This window comes from Gouania willdenowi, chromosome 3, assembly GCF_900634775.1.
Source record: "Gouania willdenowi chromosome 3, fGouWil2.1, whole genome shotgun sequence".
Lineage (NCBI taxonomy): Eukaryota > Metazoa > Chordata > Actinopteri > Blenniiformes > Gobiesocidae > Gouania > Gouania willdenowi.
Window position 1 is genome coordinate 25,588,670 of NC_041046.1, and position 20,727 is coordinate 25,609,396.

The following is a 20,727-nucleotide window of genomic DNA, read 5'->3' on the forward strand; positions in this document are numbered from 1 at the left end:
CACTCCCTGATGCTGCTGCTGTGTTTGTGCGAGAGTTTAATTGATTTTAGTTGCCAGAAAAGCCAGAATGAAGCATCCTCACATGAGGGAGTTTTCAGGCGATGGCGTCAATGCCATGAGAAACCAGCATCTGTGCTGTGGCCTCAAGCTGGACTGTGAACAACCAACACAAACAAATCCCAGTCACGTGCACAGTTTGGTTTCAGAAAAACAGACCTGATATACCCTCTATAGCTCCTCTGCTCACAGTAAACTAATACTTTATGTACTAGTGGATAATCTGATGATCTATTTTAAACACAACACTGGTCATTTTTTTAAAGGATCAATTGGGTTTCCATTAATCAAACTGGGGATTAGAAGCAAATAGATGTATTTTTTCTTACCTGATGAAGCACAAGAGAACTCCCACTAAGGGTGGGAAGATACATCATGTGACAAGATATTACGATGTTGAAATGTCACAAGATACATTGTCGAGGTTGAGGAGGGGGTCTTTCCATCCCTGCTACACTGCAGGAGACACAGTCAGTGCCAGAACGTCTCAGTTTCTGCCGGAAAATGTAGACATGATTCATAAAAAAAGAACAAGTCCATATATTAAATCTGGGCTGTGTAGACTGTTCTAGTTTGATGTTTTAAAAACTTGTGTAAATTTCATGCACAGATAATAATATTCTTTTGAAGATTGTCATGACATGATATCAGTCTCTGATACCTAAAATGTGACAATTTATTTAAGTTATTGTTTAAATTCACTTGAGTTAAAAAGGTATGAGTGTATGTAAATATAGCCAGAGTTAGTCAAATAAAAGCATGATTTTTGATTACATTTTTTGTGTCTCACCCCCACTTTACACAAGAAATATTTACATGCTTACAAAGTTTTAGTAAATAATATTTACATTTTGGGGGATCTCAGTTTGTGTTATCTTATTTAACATCGAAAAGACCTTTATGCCCATCTGTCGTTTTAGTTTATATCTGAATGAACTTTTAACTGTATTAATGGCAGATTTTCACTTAGTTTTAGTTATAGTCATTTGACTAAAATACAATTTGTTTTCGTCAAAATTTGGTCATCAGGACTGTTTCACTTATAGTCTAGTTTTAGTCAAATAAATGACATTAAGATTTTGGTTGACAAAATCTGTTACAGATATAGTCAACAACAATATACAGCATAAGTGATTAAATATTTAATTACCATTCATCAACCTGGTATTGGATGGTTTTAATATTTGTAAATATACACAGACATATTTGATGGAATCAATGTATAAGACCACATGAATTCTGATTGGATTACTCCTGTACCTTTAGATTACAAAAAAAAACGAAGAATCAGACACAATTATGGCGGTGAGCTGTTCATTATTATTATAAAAATTAAATATGAAAACATACCATTTTGAGGGAAAAAAACATGTAATACAATATACTGCATAATACATTTCTTGTATAGTAGATGTTAGAAACTATTACTATTATAGAATATATTATCCATTATATAATATACTAAAATTAATAGCGCCACCTTGTGGTAAAACTGTCAAAGATGAACCTGCAAAGTGTCCATCAAAATGTTGTTTCCTTTCTTTCCACAGTCCAGAAACCTGTTCATCGTGGTTTTGTCAGATGCCTTAAACTGGTTGCAAGTAAGAATGTAACTGTAAGAGTGTTGTTTTCAGTAGGCTACAGTAAATCTACATCACAAAGTGTGTACAGAGAATGAATGAGTGAGGGTCACACGGTGACTGTGTAACTGTTGAAGGAAACCAGCACAAATCATAAATGCAAGCACGCTTTATTGAGCTTCCAGTCCAACTATTATGATCTATGTAACAACAATGTACATTCCACATTTTGCAACACAACAAACAGAACAAATAAACACTACATAACACAACACAACCTCTACAGGTGTTAAATAAGCACAGACTCAAGCAGTTGCAAATGTTATCAAAATTTGCACAAATGTTGCAAGTTTGTTTTGTTTTGAAAATTATTAATAAAGGGGGAAAGTCAGTTCAGTCCTCGGAAAGGAAGGGGCTGATAATGGATGGACGGTCTCTCCATCCATCCGTCAGCTGCTTCTCCTGGAGGCTGAACTGAACTAGTTCTGGTACAGAGTGAAAACGAAAGTACCAATACTCCCGAGTTTAGTTTTTTAGGAAAATCACATATAAAAATTGAGAAACACATGAAAAGAAAACTATTATAAAAAAATACTCTAGTGACCAATCCAATGTATAGATGGGTAGAAAGTCAAAGGGAACGAAGCAGAGAGTTTGCAATCAAAACAGACGACAGTCAGCGACATTCAGTAGTGAGTGAGCAACATTAGTTTCCTTGTTTACCTGAAAAATTTTACATGTAGCGTGTGTGTGTGTATGGAGGAGTGTATCGTCTACACAGCTAAAGTTGAACAACACAATTTAAGGACAAACTATACAGTATATTAAGACTTTTTATGTACAACTTCTAAACTAAAATTAACTACGGATTGGTCAGACATTTCTCTCTTTCAACTGAGCCTAAAAACTAAATATGTCACTTTAAATGTCTCCATGTAACATATCAAAGTGTGTACAAATATCAAACAAACAGCAGACTCTTCTGTAGCTGTAAGGAGGCAGAGGTACGGTGGCCCAGAAGGGCCACACAACACAACACACCAACAAAAGTCACAACGAAAAGAGGAGGGATTATTTTGAAAATAAAATACTCTGTAGTCAAGGCGGATCGTAATTCCATCCTTTTACGGAGGTTACCCCTGACAGGAAAACACCAACCTTCGGGGGCCTCCAGCGGGCCCATTTCGGACTCTACCCAAAAACAATATATTTACATGTGAAAGGTCTGGTCCTCTCAAATTCGAATATGCGCTTGGTTTTTGGGTAGAGTCCAAATTGCGCCCGCTAGAGCCGAAACACACAATTTTTGGGACGATGAAAAAGTGTTCATTTTGTGTATAATGTGGAATCAGTGGACAGGTGTTATTTCGCCGAGTCCGAATATGTGCTTGGTTTTCAGATAGAGTCTGAAATGGGCCCGTTGGAGGCCCCTGAAGGTCAGTGCGGAGTATTTTATTTACTTTACTTTTCAGTTGTGACTATTGTTGGTGTGTTGTGGCTTTTGTTGGTGTGTGTTGCAACTGTTGTTGGTATGTGTTGTGACTTTTGTTGGTGTGTGTTGTGTGGCCCTTCTGGGCCACCGTACAGAAGTGTTTATATGTGATCAAACATTTCATTCTGCTTAAAACTACATTTAAGTCCAATAATCGACAGTAAAAAGGTGTCCCCTGTTCTTCTCCAAGCATTCAGACTGTCATTAGATATAGACCAGAGTTAGTATCAGAGGTGCTCACCAATGGAGTTTTGTTGTCTAATCACTTTACTCCAGTCTCCACAAAGCTTATCTAAAATAGGGATTTTCAGCAACATTCAGTTTAGTTTGTTTGGTACAAATTACTTCCAAAGTTCTCAATTGACTTTGCATAGATAAATATTTTGCAGAAAATGTGCATTTTATGAAACGCTTTTGAAATCTTCCAGCAGTTTTTAAAGAGGAGTGATGTGTTACAGCGAGCACTCTTTTTTGTGTCACGTTTTTGCCACCATCTCAAAAATCAATGATTTCATTAAAGATAACAAAACTTCCTGTGACTTCAGTGATGGTAAAAATCACCAACAATCAAAGAAATTACAGACTTTTGTGGTGACGTTTAAGACAAATATTGGACGGCATAAACAACAACAAAAAAAAATGTAAGTAGACAAATGATATTTATGGATGACTCCGTACTGTTACGACTCAGGAATGCTACTCCTGTCTGTGTTGGATTTAAATAACTATTCTGCTGCAGCCAACAAACAGCTCAGAGGTGTTGCCATCACTAAACTTCAATGTGTGTTTAGGAGAAGATTTAAAATAAAACAACAAAAAAACACTATGTGTTCTGGGAGTTGTTGAGATCTAGTAACAAAGCCACTAACAAAGAACAATGTTGCACTGTTGTCAGGACGAATTATGGGAAAAATGTAATTGTTAGCATGACTGTATTAACTAAATGATGTCCATCTCTACTAATGATAAAATAAGCATTTAGTAGATCATGTGGAAAACCTAAATTCCAACAACGAAATGTGATGTTAAATACATACCAGTCTTATAACAGAAAAAGGATGACCAAATAAAGCCATTACATGAGTTAGCCTACAGTGCTGCACATTTGCTTGTGATTTTAGAAAAATGAATGTTGAACTTAAACAAACAACCTGTACTTTCAAAGTCTGGAGAAAAATGTGGACTGTGTTTACTGCACAGACGTTTTTCAGTAATGACAAAACAAACATTCCTCCTGTGTTCAAGTGAAACTGTACACCAGTCAATAGATGCTTTAAATTATTGCAGTAAATAAGTGATTTGTTATGACTATGTTTTATATGCATCCAACATATATCAGAATGGATTTGGACCCAGTCCGATTATAGTAAAAAGTACATGAAATGTAGATGAAGTTAGAGCAAAACTCTGCATCTTAACTGTGCATAAATGGTGCATAACATAGCATTTTACATCCTTTAAAGGGAGTATCAAAAACTTTTGTTCAGCAACGTTTGGTCGAGAAGAGCCAAAATTAAAACGATAATTAGATTACCGATATTTATTTTCTTATTGTTTTAATTGTCCCTGAATGATGCAACCATCCAGCACCTATGTAAGATCAATGGCATTTTAGTCAGCTAAAAAGAGACATAAAACATACAGCACCTTCATAATTTAAGAGAAACAGAAGTGGAACAATTTTTTACCTCACAGCATGCTGGTAGCAGAGTTTAACAATGAAAATGTGACACTGTAGTGGCTGAGACCCCATTACATCATTTACAGTAGCTGCAGAGATTTTTATAATGCGGCAAAAACCCAAAAGACAAACACTTAATTGTTTGGAAAAGACTCGGCTGTTGTTGTTTAATGGTTTGGTGAACACAAAGGGCCTCTGGTTCCCCGAGAGCGTACATACTGACAAATAAAAGCCAATTCATGATGGGGTGCCTAATTCAAGAGACTCCACATACTTTCAGAATGCATTTATACGAACTGAAGTGGCCTTTAAGACTAGTAGAAGCAAAGTGTCGGGGAAACACTACCACAGGCCTTTAGGTGGCAAAACTTTACCACAAAAAAACAAGAATGGTGAGCACAGTACACTAGATTTACTGTTTGCCCTGAGGCACTCGGTAGTGGCTGCAATACAATCAACAACACTACCCGTCTATTCACACAAGTTGTACGAATAGTCTCAAAGGTACACAAAATTGCATTCAAACCGTCGATTGAAAAATAATGCACACGGTGTAACACATGCTGACAATCGTGATCACTGTAGTGTTTATCTCGAGCTCTAGTGTCTACAACAGTAATAATCAAAGTTGGAAAAAAAGCTACAGAAAAGTAAAAAAGCACTAAATGCAATATGTGTCAGAGGGAGCTAAAGCTAAATTTGCTATGTGTTGGGTTTTCGTGAGAAAAAGAACAACCAGAACAGATGGCCAGAGGAGGACAGGCATGGGAGCTGGACATCAACTTGGAAAAACACAAACCCTACTGGGGATAGTTGTTCTGTTGCCGGCGCTTCGCCGACCTCATTTTCTCAAAACGCGACTCCATTTCCTCGAGGACTTTAGGGGTGTACCTCACTACTAACTTCACTGTGCCCTGAGCTGCTTTGAGGAGCTCCACAGCCTTCTCGTGATGCTCACCCTCCACACTCTGGAAAACAAAACACAACCATGCAGTGAGATTTGGCAGAAAAAAAGGGAACACACTACTGTTCTTATCCATTAATCCACAAAGTACTGGTTGTACCGTGGGTACAACCAGTACGCTATAAAGCACATGATCAACAGGAAACTCCATAATCTTTGGAATAAACAATGACTTCCAGGTTTTAAAGGTACTAGAATGAACACGGCTTTAACATAGACATATGTAGCCTGGTTTAACTTACCATAACTGTTCGTTATTTGGAAATTTTAATGAGAGAGTCAAAAGGATGACTGTATTTCCTGGTGTTGGAATTTGAAACTACCCAAGCATAGCAAGCAACGGTCACTTGCAGGGAAAGTTCTCGTGTGAGAGTCTTAAAGACACCCAGTGGAGTTTTATCCAAAAGCCAAAAAATGTACATTTACATCCACTGTTTCAGACTGAAACCAACAGCTCACGTCCTCGAGGCCTAATAAACACGTTACAACATTTTCAGAAAATGTATCAGCCCTCCAAGGAGGCGACTAGGTAAAATTAAAAAGATGCAAACTATAGATCAAGTCTCAGGTTGCATGTGGGAAAAATATAGACCCACAAAAACAGAAGTGGTGTGAAACTCAGCAAACTGGCCAAAGGGAAAGGACCAAAAACAGCCATGCAGAGACATCAACATGGTTAAAAGAGGGGAGGCAAATAAAACTGAGATATTAAACAAGTATAGGGATTCTTCTGTCAACATTTATGTTGTAACAAGTACATTTTCTCTAATTTACTACATGCTTTACACATTCCTAAAAGAGCTCCCAGAAGCAGACTGGCTTCAGCTAATTTTTGTATGACGACAGAAAGACTGGGGATCACACTTAACAACTGACACAGACTGCACAGTTTGTCAACCCATGTGAATCCTACTGAATGTAACACACTCCCACAGAAACTGTTGCGTGATGCATTTAAAGCGGGCGAGAACTGGACCCGATTCAAGATAACACTCGTGCATTTATGACCTTTTGTTTAGTTTTTTACAGGCTGGCAACGCTGCTCTATAAATGAATGTGTAAACCTCTGTGTGAGAAGGTAAAGATGACGGTTGGATTTAAAACAACAATTAAAGTTATATATTTGAAAGACGTATGTTAATGCTAGAATTGCTGAACAAAATCAAGCCTTTTTGTCTTTTGGAAATGGACACAAATTCTGAGTTAAACTCAGATTGTGCCGTTTGTTCTTCTCTAAAACATAATTAGACACTTGAGCTTCTGGATTTTTCTGCCTGTTTTGGAAACCAACTGAACACCAGAGATGTTCATTTCCGGGATACGTGCTGAGATCAGCTTACAGTCCTAAAAGAAGACCATGATTGATTTTAAGGTCTGCTTTCCATCCGAAGCATCCCCAGCTACTGCTCACAGGCGATGCCCTGCCTTTGATGCTGTTACACCACCTGTTGCTGATGCAGGTCCAGCAGCCCTGTTTACTCGCCTGATGGACGAGTACTGTCAGTCCTAATGACGAAGACATCACCAGAATATAGGCAACAATGTCTGGAATTTTTTAATCATTAAGTCATAGTCTCTGATGACACCCTCCGTCAGACATTTAGAGCTGCAGTAAATAATTTTTATTATCAAAAAGGCGCACTTCCTCTGATGGGCACATCTACCCCTGCACTCAGATCTTCTTTTTTGGAATCACACATCAAAAAGCGATTGCTTCACATTTCAGATGATCTACTCTGCAAAAGCTGAGGGCTCTGTTACTGAAATCCTCCAGCTCAGACACTGAGATGTTATCAATGCCCTAATAAATGTAAACACGAGGCAGAACATTGTGTCCCCGTCTTGTAGTCGGATTTAGCAAGATTTCTTAGGCGAAAAGCAAATTAAAGTCCATGTTTTCCGTGTTTTTTACAAAAAGGGTAAAAGAGGTAAGGCTACAGCATGCTGCAGTGTTGTACAGGATTACCACACTTTCTTCACAATGATTTTTCAAAACTTTTCCAAAATATTTTAAGAAATTTCCATGACTTAGTTCTGAAGTGCTAAGACCTTTTTTGCCTATGCATTTCCTGGTTTTTAGCGTACGCCAGTTAAAGTGATCTTACCTACACACAGTTTTATAAATGAGGCAGAGAGTGAATTTACGTGAATTTGTGAGATCTTGTGATTCCCGCAATTATGCTGCCGGTATGCAGCACTTTCACATTGAGATAACGCTTAACATCTTTGGGGTTTAACTAGGGATTTAACGATTCACTCAACTCCCGATACGATTCAATTCACGATAGTGGGTTCACGATACGATTCTCTCACGATTTATTATACAAAATGGGACTGTAGACAAATGATGACTGAAAAATATTCCTTTATTTTTGGGGGGGGGGAAACAAGAAAATATAAAAGGAAATATTTTCCTTTTATATTTCATCGTCAAAATAATCCCTTGATAAACTATTCCAAACAATGCATTTTAACTAAAAATAAATCTTGAATAAAATAAATAAAGGAATAATACAAATGAAGAAGAAGCCTATTAATTTAACTTCTGGTTCTATAGTAAACAATGCAAAACTGCATAATAGTTCTTTTTCTTTTTAAAAGTGCAACTGAAAATGTATTTTGTGCCTTAACAATTGGACTTTAAAAAATAAAAAAAAAACAGCTGCACTGTATTTACATCAGATATTTGTTTGGACCAGCAGAGGGTGCTGGTAACCCAGTGGTCGGTTGGCATGCAGATATCATTGCAGTGAAGAAGAGATGCTATGTGCTAGCAGACAGAGCTAATAGAAAAACTGGACTTTTACAGATATTCACGTAATATTACAGATATTCTTTTGGTGCTAAAGGGGTAAGGAATCATTTATTAACATGTTTAAGAGTAGAAGGCGGCAAGAAAGAAAGTAGTAGCAGATTCCGCCTGCCGCCTACACTGGACAATGTTTTCTTCTATCATTCTGTAACACAAAAAGCATGTTGCTGTGCATTATCCAGTGCTGGCTGTAATATCTTTAAAGGCAAAACGCACAACCTGCGATGACTCCTCTGACAATTCATCATACACTGAACAAGACGGCACCTGAACGTGCACACAGGTAAACACGTGTAAAAATGCATGCCAGCTGTGACCTGAAAACTCATCTGTTATTAGGATACCAGAAGAAATAAGAAATAAATTAACAAAGTATTCACTAACAGTCCTCTGAGTCCTATTGCAGCCAGAGCTCAAGTCCGAGTCATCAGCGAACGAGTCAGGAGTCCTACACATCGGTAGTCGAGTCCAAGTCCAGGACTTGAGTACTACAACATGGTTTTAATAATATCTAAGGTTTATTACATGATAAGTGTCATAATCTGGGACAAACATCTTTACCTGAAAAGATTTGCTTCTGTAAAATACAAAAATAATTTTCAAACATGTTCTAGCCATCCTTTGAGAGTTTTCTGCCAAAGCATCAGTCATCATTAAAGGTAAAACATGAGAGAACTTACCACCCCATTGACAGACAGAAGCTGGTCGCCTCTTTTCAGACCTCCTTGTCGGTCAGCGATGCCTCCAGGGATGATTCGAGAAATGTAAATCGGGGAGTTTTGTTCTTTCCCACCCATTATGTTGAAGCCCAGGCCTTCTTCTGTTTTGGGTAGCTCCACAACCCGCGGATGTGAGTGTCCCTCACTTGCTGCAAAGGCTGCTACTGTAGCCTTGGAAAGAATAAGTAGCACTTTTAGACTTTTTGCAGTATTTATTGAATTGATAGGAAAATCGATTGTTTCATTAGATATGCTTCGATCCATAATTGTCCTTTTCATTCATGTAGTTTCACCTCCTGAGTCAGCCTATTCATTTCTGTCCCCTCTAAAGGAAAATAGTTTTTGGTCCATATCTTACTGTATCTTTTGACTCATTTGAGCTACTAGTCCTGGTGTGATGAGTAGAGCACATCCTGGTCTTTCCAATGATATCTGATGTGTTTGGTTAAGATGAGGGGAACTTGGTTTTCATGCTAAAAATAAAAATGGAGACTGCAGCTAAACACAAATGCCAGGCTAAGGGAAAAGGTAAATCAAATATTGTTAAAATATAGATTTTTTTTTCGAAACTATGCCAATCAGATATTTTTTGTTCATTAACATGTCAGGAAAAGTGCATACTTGAAGTAAGTCCCATTCTACTGAAACATATTTTGACATTGGAAATCTTATCTAATTTTATATCACCATACCGTACCCTACAGTATATTAATAGTAGGGATGTCCCGATACAACTTTTTCATTTTCGATATGATACCGATATTGCAGCCTTGTGTATCAGCTGATACCAATATTGATCCGGTACAATATTAGCATGAATCATTCATACTTTTATCACTTTTTTTTTCTTCTTTTAATAAAAATAATAATAATTACTTATTTTGTAGTGTGGAATGTTAGAAAAGGCTTGATCGACTGATGTTACTCAAACAGAGATCAATAGTCAGCAACAGTAGGTATGAGAAAAACTGAGCCATTTATTATTAACCAATTGGTTACATACATTTTAACCTTCAACATAATATTTACAGTATTCTACAATTGAACAAAATAAGTAAAAAATGAATTGCAAAAAAACAAAACAAAAAAAAAAAAACGAAAATTTGAATCCAATTTTCATTTTCAGGTTGATATCGGACCGATATCGATATCAGATTGGGACACCCCTATTTAATAGTATACCATACTATGCTAGACCTTTTAAATTCTAGTTAAAACACGTTCATGCAGATAAATCTTATATGAGAAAAGTGAAGAAATGACACAGAGAAAGACAAATAACCCTTTACCTTAGCAGTAGCATTGGCCCGGACTTCAGGAGTACTGTTAATATCCACCGTTTCATACACATGTTCATACACCTGAAAAGAGATATAAACAGGAGAACAAGTAAAACACAATTGGCATAAGAATTAATTAAGTTGGTTATTAATGTTGATAGTAGTAAGGTGTCTCACCTCTCGTACAGCATTACAGAACTCACTCTGTAGGACCCTCTGCAGGGCCTGCAGCTTCTGTGGTGGAACTTCCCCTGTCCTCTGAAGCTTATCCAGAAGTTCAATAGCCCGGTTAATATCTGTCAACAACAACACAAACACCAGTGTTCATTGGTTTTGCACAGAAATATTGTCACACACAGAAAGAAAACAATAATAAAAAACGATATACATTGCCACACGAAAAAAACATTTCCACAAAGCTCAATATAAATGAGTAAAGTCATCAAATTGTTTTCAGCTATAAAAACAAATGAATGAAATGCATTTACCAATAAAACATACACATAGAATTGTCTAAAGGAGCCAGGCATCGTTTATCACTTTTCCAACGATAGCAACAAACACATGGCACGAGGTGTTTCAAATTGCATTTTATGAACATTCTACATTCAGCAATAATATAACACATTAGCATCATTATAAAAATAAAAAAACTGTATATGAAATTACATATTTACAGCTATATATGCCAACATCCCCATTTCCCAGCCTACTTTTCTAAAACAGGAGCAGCAGGCTGGCAGGTCGATGGTTGACTGACAACTTTGTTATTTTGATGATATCTTTACACATTTGAAGGTCAGTGTAACTTTAGAGGTAGATTTAATCTTCAAATAAAAGCAATGACTAACTTCATACCAATAGGAAATGACATGAAGCATACGTGGCAGAAATGACGAGTTTATATAACAGAATACTTATTATTTTTACATTGTGCTGGACCTACTTTAGTCCTTTAGTACCCTGTGGTATCAGGTACTAGGCATAGCTTATCTGAGTGAAGTCAAAGAAACCCTGTAGGAAGTCAGAAGAAATTAGTCCACGCTCATTCTTCGAGAATTGATTGTCTGCGTAGAAAAATGAAACAATATCTGCTACAATGATGGTGATAGTTTTCCTTTCTAACTTTGGCATAAGTTTGATTAATGATTACAATATGTATGCAACCCATAGTGATAGCACCATGACTCAGTGGTTAACGTCTTTCCTAGTTCTTGCTCCACATAACGTAGACCTACTGACTTTTGCAGGACAACCCGTGTCACGTCCTGAGTTTACCTCCATACTGAGATTATAACCCTAACCCAATCCAATAAACAAATAAAACATGTCCTTTCACTATGAAAACAAAAATGAATTATCGTTTTTAGCAAAAATGTATTTCCCGGTGGTGCGCATATAGTACTTGTACTGTGAGATACTTATTACTATTTTAACAGAAAATAATATCAGCAGAAGAGAAAAAAGTCAGATTGGAAATAAGCTTTAATTGATCAAATGAGCCATGAACAAAGCTGTTTTTATACTATTTAGTTATTTTTAAATTCAGTATCTAGGTTTACAAAGAAAAAACCTAGAATTGACTGTGTGTAACATCAGATGCAATATTCAACATTATTATATAAATACACTATGTACTTGATAGGGGACATAGAATGATGGTAAGATTTAAGATCTATCTATGTTAAACTGATTTCATTATTCTATTAAATAGTGCCACTTGGAATCACCACTTGTGGTGGCCATTACCAATGATTAAAAGGTAGACTATCATTTAACAATTCAGAAGTAAGTGGAAAGGCTGCATGTGTTCAACCCTAACACACCATGTTGGGTGTGGGATACATATGTATGTGTATATACGTATATATGCATATGTGTGTATCCATAAAATGAAGAGTCCGTCCTTAAGACTGCTCTACTGTAAAGTGCCTTGAGATACCATTGGTTATGATTTGGCGCTATACAAATAAAGATTGATTGATTGATTGATTGACCTAAATGTATGATTACTTGGCAAATGTCAAAATCAACATACGAAACCTGTGTATTAGCAGAAAATAAGTATAAAGTATTGATTAAACTCAATTGGTTGGGAATATTTCAAACAAATCCCTCTGTACATTCTTCATACTGTGTTTAAACTCTGCTGTGTGGCAGTAGTCACTACAATAACAAATAGCAGCTTATCTCTGCTGTTGTCAATAATATTAGCCGGTTAGCATGCACAAAACAAACCGAAGACTCCTATTTAATGAGCGTATCCGCGATAACATTCGTTATCAACTCGTTACAAATAGTATTCGCTCCCAGACTTATACTCTAAGCAAACAAAAATAACTTGCTGAATTCGGCTAACGCTAGCTAAAGTAAGCTAAGGTCTCCCTATCACAAAAAAAAAACACACAACATTTCAAAGCTAACGCTAGTGAGCTAGTTCATTTTACCTCTCTCCAACCGTACGGGCTCCCCGAGTGAGGCCATTCTTGATGTTTTCCGTTGTATGTATACTGGGTTTAAATGGGAGACGTGGGAAACTAAATGAGGTAATCCTGGCTAACGTTAGGTGCGCTTAAGTGAGACGATAAATCAGATTAGCTAAGTTAGCTGGCTAGGCTAGCTGCAAGTGTCATGATGCGTTCAGGGACACCTCGTAAAACGAATAACTGTAATTAGATGATTTGCCATTGAGATGATATTTGGTATTTGTTGTTGTATAAAGATTGTTCGATAAAAAAAACGTTAATATTTTAGTTTTCCCTAAATAATGTTTCAAAACCTTTCTACCTTTGGTTCTACCTTTGGTTCATCATTTTCAATAATTTATGTATATTAGACAGGGCCTTGTTTCACAATGGCAACAAACAAGATCAGTTCCTCATTTACTGGTCTGCCATCTTAGAAATCATGAATTTTCTCATTGTGCTGAGGTATATTGGTGTTGAATAATCCATGACTCAAACTTATTTGAGAAATACAATCTTGTAAGCTAGTCTTGGTACGAGTTCATGGGTCTTGTCTTGTTAGGCACTGCCTGGTGAACTTTCCCCCAAACAAACAACCAAACCTCCCAACTCACTCTTCTTGATGTGGAGGATCAGCAGCTCTACTTTGAGCACATCCAGGATGCTGTCAACTTGATGATCAAACTCACCTGTATTTTAAGGTAATTAGAGTCTCTAAATGAACATGTGAATGTTATTAGTTCATGGTTGTGTATTTTTGTGTGCTCGCCCAACAATGGATTGGTCTCAATCACCTGCTGAAGATGTACTTTGTTGTACCTTTGACTCAGGACAGGTTTTAGTTATGAGCTAAACTCATTGGAATGAGAAAGTTCAAATAGATGGGAGGGTGTCATCTGCTCCAATTGTTAGTCTCACATAGATTTATGATTGTGGTGGGGTTTTTTTTCTGCACATGAGAAATTTCAAGTCAGAGTTTGACGTCTAAAACGAATGAGTTTGATCTGAGTTCAATGTTCCCCGATGTATGTTGTTTTACTTTCAACAAACCAGCTCGACAGGCTTTGTGACAAAGGCTGAGCAGAAAAAGCTATTTTGGTATTTTTAATTAACATCCAGGGGACATGGCCTATCTACCGCCCCCCAGTGGTGGACACCAGCACATCTGGAGACCCAGTGGAAACGGGCTGCTGCTCATGCTCCCTTTGGCCTGAAACTTCAAAGCGTGATTCACATGTGGCCACACCCTGGTGGGTGATTAAAAAAAAAAAAAGTGAATATTTTGCCTTTGGCTGCTAATGAATTAATGTCTAGGAAAACATCTTCTGTGACGTCACTTTTCTGTTTGGGTTAGAGGCACAGCACATTTGGACATCACTGGTCGTGCGGCAGCAGTTTTTTGTTAGTTTATTGAACACAATAGACCCTTTGTTTGCATGTTCCCCTTCTATGTTTTCTTTCTCCTCCAACAGCCCCGGCTCTGGCTAGCATACCATTGTGTTGTGTGAGATCCACTGACATGCACTGTATAATTTATGATTAAGAGACAACGTTGGTTGGCCTTTTCACTTAACGTAAGATTTGGTCTGGCTCAGAGACAGCAGATCATTTCAGAGTCTCTTCATCCATTCCTTTGATGAATGTATGATTGGCTGGTGGTAGTTTTCTATTACTTAATCTCTGTCATACAAAAATAGCCTCAGGCTTACGTTCTTTACACATAGAGCTGATCAGAATGCCTTATCTAAAATGCGTGCGAGAAAATTTAAATCATCATCCTTTGGGCTGAGGATGTGTTAGAGCCTGAATTTTACGTGAGGAAGTGTTTGTCAAACCAAAGGTGGGTATTTTTTAATGGAGAATAATTGCCTCCATTGATCTTTTTATATATAACAAATATGAAGTTAAGATGAGTAACCTTAGTTTCTTGTTGGTTATTTGTGATAGTAAATCATGCAGACGTGTCTTTTTATTTTGTTTTTAGCGCAATAAAATTAACTCACAGCTTCTTCAGTATAGGCCTCCAACGAAGATCCAAGTGCAAAAGTGAAGAAAGTGGAGCATCTCTCCAATGTTCATGAGTTTTTCATCCAGTATATCTCAAAATACCCCACCGAGGTCACTTACCTTCAAAGGGATGAAGAAGTAACGTTGCTTGAGGGTTGGTATCAAAAGCATCAGGAAGCTTCAGGTTAAACTTGGCCTTAGCCTGCTTACTCTCTAAAACATGTTGGTTTTCTGTTAAATGCAGAAATGTTGAGTGATATGTTGATCTTTTTTTTTTTTTAAACTATACCCTTAGACTCTAGGTCTAGACTGGGCCAGCATGCATCTTGCACCATGTAGTGCACTGAGATATGATCTGCCTGGAGGGAAATATTGATATCACGCCACAGCAGACTTTGAACCCAGATGTTGAAGCAGTTACAGAGAGTGGATTTCCCCTCTGATTGTGCAGCTGCATGGAACCTGTATTCATTGTTCTTTTGTAGAGGACTTAGTTGAGAGGATTAGCAGGCACTCGGCGGTAAATATTTGGTGTATATTTTGAATGCATTACAAACGTATCTCCGGCTGAGTTCACCACCGTCAGACCCAGGCTTGCTGGAAGAAAACCTGATTTGACTTGTGCTAGTCAGCACTTGAATGTGTAGGCGCTTCTCATGTGATGTTGCGTTCTTGTAATTGTGAAATACCACATGTGCAACTGGAGTAAATGTCTGAACACCCGTGTGTATAAACACCAAAGTATCGAAGCACGTACATTTCTGTTGGACTAGTAGTGTGCTGGTAGGGAGCAGGAAGTTGTATCATTGCCTTTTTCCACTTATTTCTAATTAAAACAGTTGAACACGTCTGAGGGCAAGGTTTCCCACCCACGATGCAGTTGGTTTTGTTTTTCATTCACAGCCGTAAAGAATGGCCTCCTCTGTGGATAACACTACAATAGGTTTCTGCCCCCTTTACACACACACATATATATATATATATGTTTAATGTAATTAATTTTGTTCTTTATGATTGAGTCAGTGTGTGTGCATGTGTGTGGATGTCTGCCTTATTCCCTGTACTGCTTGAATGCCTGTCTATATGATAAAGTTTATCCCAAAAAGGCACTTGGTAAAACTTTATCAACATTGATTTTGTTTTTCAGTTGCCTATAGTCATTTTTATTTCTTCAAATATTTCAGTTTAATATTGCAAACAACTTCACAACATACAAAATGATAAATATTAACCCAGGAACATGTCTCATATATATATATATATATGTATATATATATGATTTTTATATATAGATCTTCTCTTGTCGGAATAAAAAAATAAACAGCAAAGCTTTGACAACAGCACCTTGACATAGTATGTACTTCCAACATTACCTTGAGAAGTTTAGAATAGTAAACAAATAAGTTACCGGAGAGGAAATTGTTTTTTTTTTTCTGCTGAGAATGTAAACGGGATGGTTTTTTTTTCTCTCCCTCTCTTTTGTCAGCATCTCATCCTTTTTTTGTAGGTGGAGAATTTCTTAATTCACAATTGAAGCAGCATGCAAGCTTTTGATGAAACTGTCCTTACTCTTGTCCCTGTTTTTTTCTTTTTTTTTTTTTTTTTACTCCTTCATTTTCTGATTCTTGGCAACGCAAACAGATCACAATGTCTTGGAAAATGTGATATAGTAATTTAAACTGGGCGCAAATGACTGATCAGATTTTTTTTAATTGTTTACAAGGTCATGAATATGTTCAATAAATAGACTGTAGTATCACTTTACTGTATAAACTTCATCTTTTTTTACATGCAGTCCATAAAATTTTCATTTGACGGAATAATTTACCCTGTTATGTATATATACAAATAGATATTTTCTCTTTATTCTCTTTTTTAAACTCTTCAATAAAATCTATACATTTTATACACTATCTCCCTCTTTTAATGGTCAATGTGCATACACATGAAGTGTCTATCCTTATAAACCGCCAGCCGATCTTCTTTTTGCTATCCATGGTGAGCGCTCGCACGTAGGACTGGGTTGTCCTGCATTGGGAATTATAATGCCGCTTGTCTATTCCTCTGCACGTGTCCTTTGTGTACCCAATGGGGTTGCATTTGGTCTCATAAAAGTATTGCTTCAGTTGGCCATTGGGGACAGGGACCTTTTCCATGACGGTAACTGTCTGCCCAGACATGTCTATTGCCGTCTTTTTATCCACAGCCGTCACCCATTGGCTAATACTGTCACACACGCTGAGCTCTCCACGTCGTGAGGGGTCGGAGTGTCGCCGCACTCTCATGGACATGTTAGCTGCATCCAGATAGTTTTTGTATTCCTCCAGGAGAAAGAGTAACGGCGGCTCCAAAGGCACTTGGTTGCTGATCATCACCCGAGAGTCGTACAAGTCGACATCCTTGGTCCCTGTGGTGACCACAGACAGCGGGCCCCCACGTCCCTGGCTCTTATCAGCCCCCTGTCCCAGCTGTGCCGCCTCTCCCTCCACCTCCAGTAGCTCCTCTATCACTTGCTCAAACGTGTCTGTGAGTGAGGGCAGTTCCCCGCGCTGGCCCGGTCCACCGCCACTCTGTGGAGTCCCGTGGCCACGAGTGGCCGTCGCAGCGGCGCCCAAGTAACCTTCCGTCCGATGGCCCCGCATGCCCGGGGCATCTCTCAGGGGCGCAGCTCTCATGCAACTGAAGTATGAAATAACCATAGTAAGGAACAGGATGGTCATCACTCTTCTAACCTGGTGGAACTGTAAGAGAAGAGATAAAACAAGGGGAGGGGAAAGAGAGGGGAGAAAATCTGTTAGTCAAGAAGAGGTATCATACGTAAGGTTAACTTATTTGTGAGCCATCAAGCAGCTTGTAATCTGCTCCTTGTTTTCACGCTCTCCACTCTTTATGAGCAAACCACAGAGCCTGTGGCCTTCGATAAATCACACCATGTTGTAAATAAACTGACAACGGCACTGTGTCATCGGTGTTTTCACATTGTTTGCAAACTGCAATCAGTCTGCTCCTTTGTGAGGACTGGCTTTGATTAGTATTTGTTGGCAGAAACGCATAAAAGCTGTCTGAGCATCAGAGTGGCTGCACATTACAAAAGAAATAAATATTAGACATTGGGAAAACAAAACAATCTGATGAGCCTTGGCATTTTTTCTTTTGTCAGCTTTGTGTGAAACTTTTTGATTGTTTACCGAGTGCAGAGCCGTTTCTTGATATAAGCTGATACATAAATCTAGGCAGCCACCAGGGGGCCCCAAAGCTACATACAGACCATTTACAATTAAATCATAACAATAGTTCAAACAGTCAATTGGATTTTACTATTTGCCCTTTAAATGTGAACATTTATTTCTGAACTTTTATTAGAGGTATTATACATAGCAGATTTGTGCTTATTCATAAGATAAACCAATAGATTCAATAGAAAGTGGAAACGGAGGTTTTGTTTTGCATTGGTAAATGCTTTCCAACTACCTGAAACATCATCATTGTAGTTAGTTTTTTCTATTGTTTTCCAATGGCATGACCATATGTTTGAAAGGCTAACGACCCACCCCATATGGCTTCATGTGAGCATCTTCTTTTTTGTAAAAAAATAAATAAAAAATGAAAAACAACCGAAAAACAAATAAACACAATGTGTGAATGTAGTGCAGTCTGTTGACATGTTGCAGTTTTCCTCCAATAACAAGTTAGAGTGTTTTCTCTTGGCAGTAACTTCATTTAGTCAACAACACTGCAAGTGTCAAAATTCACCAAGTTTTCTAACATGGATATCACAGACTGATTAGCAGGTTAACAAAATGTATCAAACACTGATGTTGCACTAGTATTGATAGAAGAAAAAAACTGTGCTGTAAAACAGCTTTGAATCTAAATCTTGAAGGAAACCAAGAATTGCAGGATGAATGAAAAGGATGTTTGGAGGAAACTGTGATAGAGGAACAAGTCCTTGTTTTACACAAAACTAAAAAAAAACAAAACAAAAAACAAAGCACTGCTAGGGCTAACAAAGATGCAGGTGCTGCTGAAATGCTGCACATTCATCCTTAATCATCACATTTCCGGAGCACAGTGTTCGCCCTTACCTCAGGGAAGCTCTAAGATTCACAGCCAATCAATGAACTGGTTTACGTCCAACAAGCAAAGATATAAAAGCAATCATTATGCAAAAGAAAATCTGGATCTTGCTTTCCACAGGGGTTCCATTAAAAATAGCCCGGTCAAGGCTTTGTCTGCATTCCGCATGTCCCAACCTGACACAGGAAAACACGGGCAGCAAATACGCTCCTGCTCACACTCTGAATGAACACGAAGACCTATAGAGTAAGCCCCACCTTAAAGGCATTTGTTTCATTCTTAATTGGTATCTGGGGCTGTGGCTGCAATTAACTGACACCACAGTGACTGTCATAGAGATATCTGCTCTAAAAATAGATGTGCTGCGAGTCTCACAGTCTCTATTCAGAATATCACATCCTTCTTCTTAATGAGCCTCTCATTCCCAGAGCTCAGTGATGTCCTCCTCCAGAGTATGTGTGTATTTGTGTGTGTGTGTGTGTGTGTTGGAGGGAAGGCAAGAGGAGGGGCTGGCTTGGATGTGTTTGCAGAGAGATCAGGGAATTTTCCTTTAACTTAGAATAACAATGATATGAAAAGAGCTAAGAAAAAAAAAAAAAAAAAAACATACTGTGTTTTGATTTTGTCAGCCAGATATAGATCAAGGACAAATTCAAACCCCTCTAACCCATCAGTGCTGTTGAGATTCTTTCTAGGAGGAATTTTCTGTTAGGCTTCCCAGCAGCGAAAATCATGTAGGTTTACGGGATTGAGGCCAGTTAGTTACAAAGTTTATGTGTAGGATGCATTTAGGCTGATATTATTATCAGCATCGCACTCAAATGGTTCCACTTCCACATGAGGGAAATGACGGCAGAGAGGGCTGATTACTGTTAGGCGTCAAACTTCATGCTGGAAATTGTGCAGACGAAGAGTGCTGCATCTTCCGTAACAGACCACAGGGGTAATATTGCAGTAGCAGGGGGTGGAGAGAGTGCCAGCGTCATTTCGCAGCATAACAACCACAGATGACGTCTCTTCCAGGTCTCCATAGGGGAGAGGATGGACGGGAGGAGGTTGCTGGGGGTAATGCCACTCAACAGTATGCAATTGTGTGCCATTCCCCTGGGTATCCTCACGCCGGGAACAACAGATGATTTTTTTTTTCTATCTCTGTGATTTCCTGTTTCCATCAGGACAATCGATATGCTCTCTCTTAAAATGCAATAAGCCCAATGAATCACTTAATTGCAGCAAGACAGACATAGGAGTTCTGGTTCGTGTTTGCAAGGGGCTACAAGAGATTGATTTTCTTGAGTGTCAGATACAAACAGGAACAATTAATGTGGCTGGAGTAATCGCAAACAGGTATAAAATGTGCTTTGTGGGGCCTACACAGAGATGATGTCACTCTCTTTAAAGGTGATGTTTAATTCACTCAGGATACTGACATGTTGATAGAATCCTGTAATAATAATAATAATCAAAAAATACTATTTGAGTTTCACTTAATGCATCTATTACACTGAACTAATAACGCAGACTGAAGGGAGACAAAGCCCGCAATAACTGCTGCTCAAACATGCCTTTATCTCTGACAACACACCTAGTGCA

General features: G+C 38.1%; 2 protein-coding genes across 13 annotated transcripts in view; both read right to left on the reverse strand.

The window, feature by feature from the left end:
• Nucleotides 1–1,791: 1,791 nt before the first annotated feature.
• Nucleotides 1,792–13,227, reverse strand: lin7c (lin-7 homolog C (C. elegans)). Its single transcript, XM_028437195.1, has 5 exons — nucleotides 13,033–13,227; nucleotides 10,763–10,881; nucleotides 10,595–10,666; nucleotides 9,267–9,476; nucleotides 1,792–5,778 (listed from the first exon to the last, which is right to left on the reverse strand). The coding sequence occupies exons 1-5, from the start codon at nucleotides 13,067–13,069 to the stop codon at nucleotides 5,611–5,613; spliced, it is 606 nt and encodes a 201-aa protein (XP_028292996.1). The 5' UTR covers nucleotides 13,070–13,227; the 3' UTR covers nucleotides 1,792–5,610.
• A 3,214-nt stretch (nucleotides 13,228–16,441) lies between these two features.
• Nucleotides 16,442–20,727, reverse strand: part of bdnf (brain-derived neurotrophic factor) — a 40,290-nt gene continuing 36,004 nt past the window's right edge. For 11 of the 12 annotated variants that reach the window (XM_028443283.1, XM_028443290.1, XM_028443293.1 and 8 more), the window contains one exon: nucleotides 16,442–17,798. In XM_028443283.1, the coding sequence (XP_028299084.1) occupies nucleotides 16,968–17,798 (831 nt within the window). In that variant the 3' untranslated portion in view covers nucleotides 16,442–16,967. Of the gene's footprint in view, nucleotides 17,799–19,142; nucleotides 19,581–20,727 lie in introns of those variants that run through there. The other variant, XM_028443292.1, reaches the window with a different exon arrangement.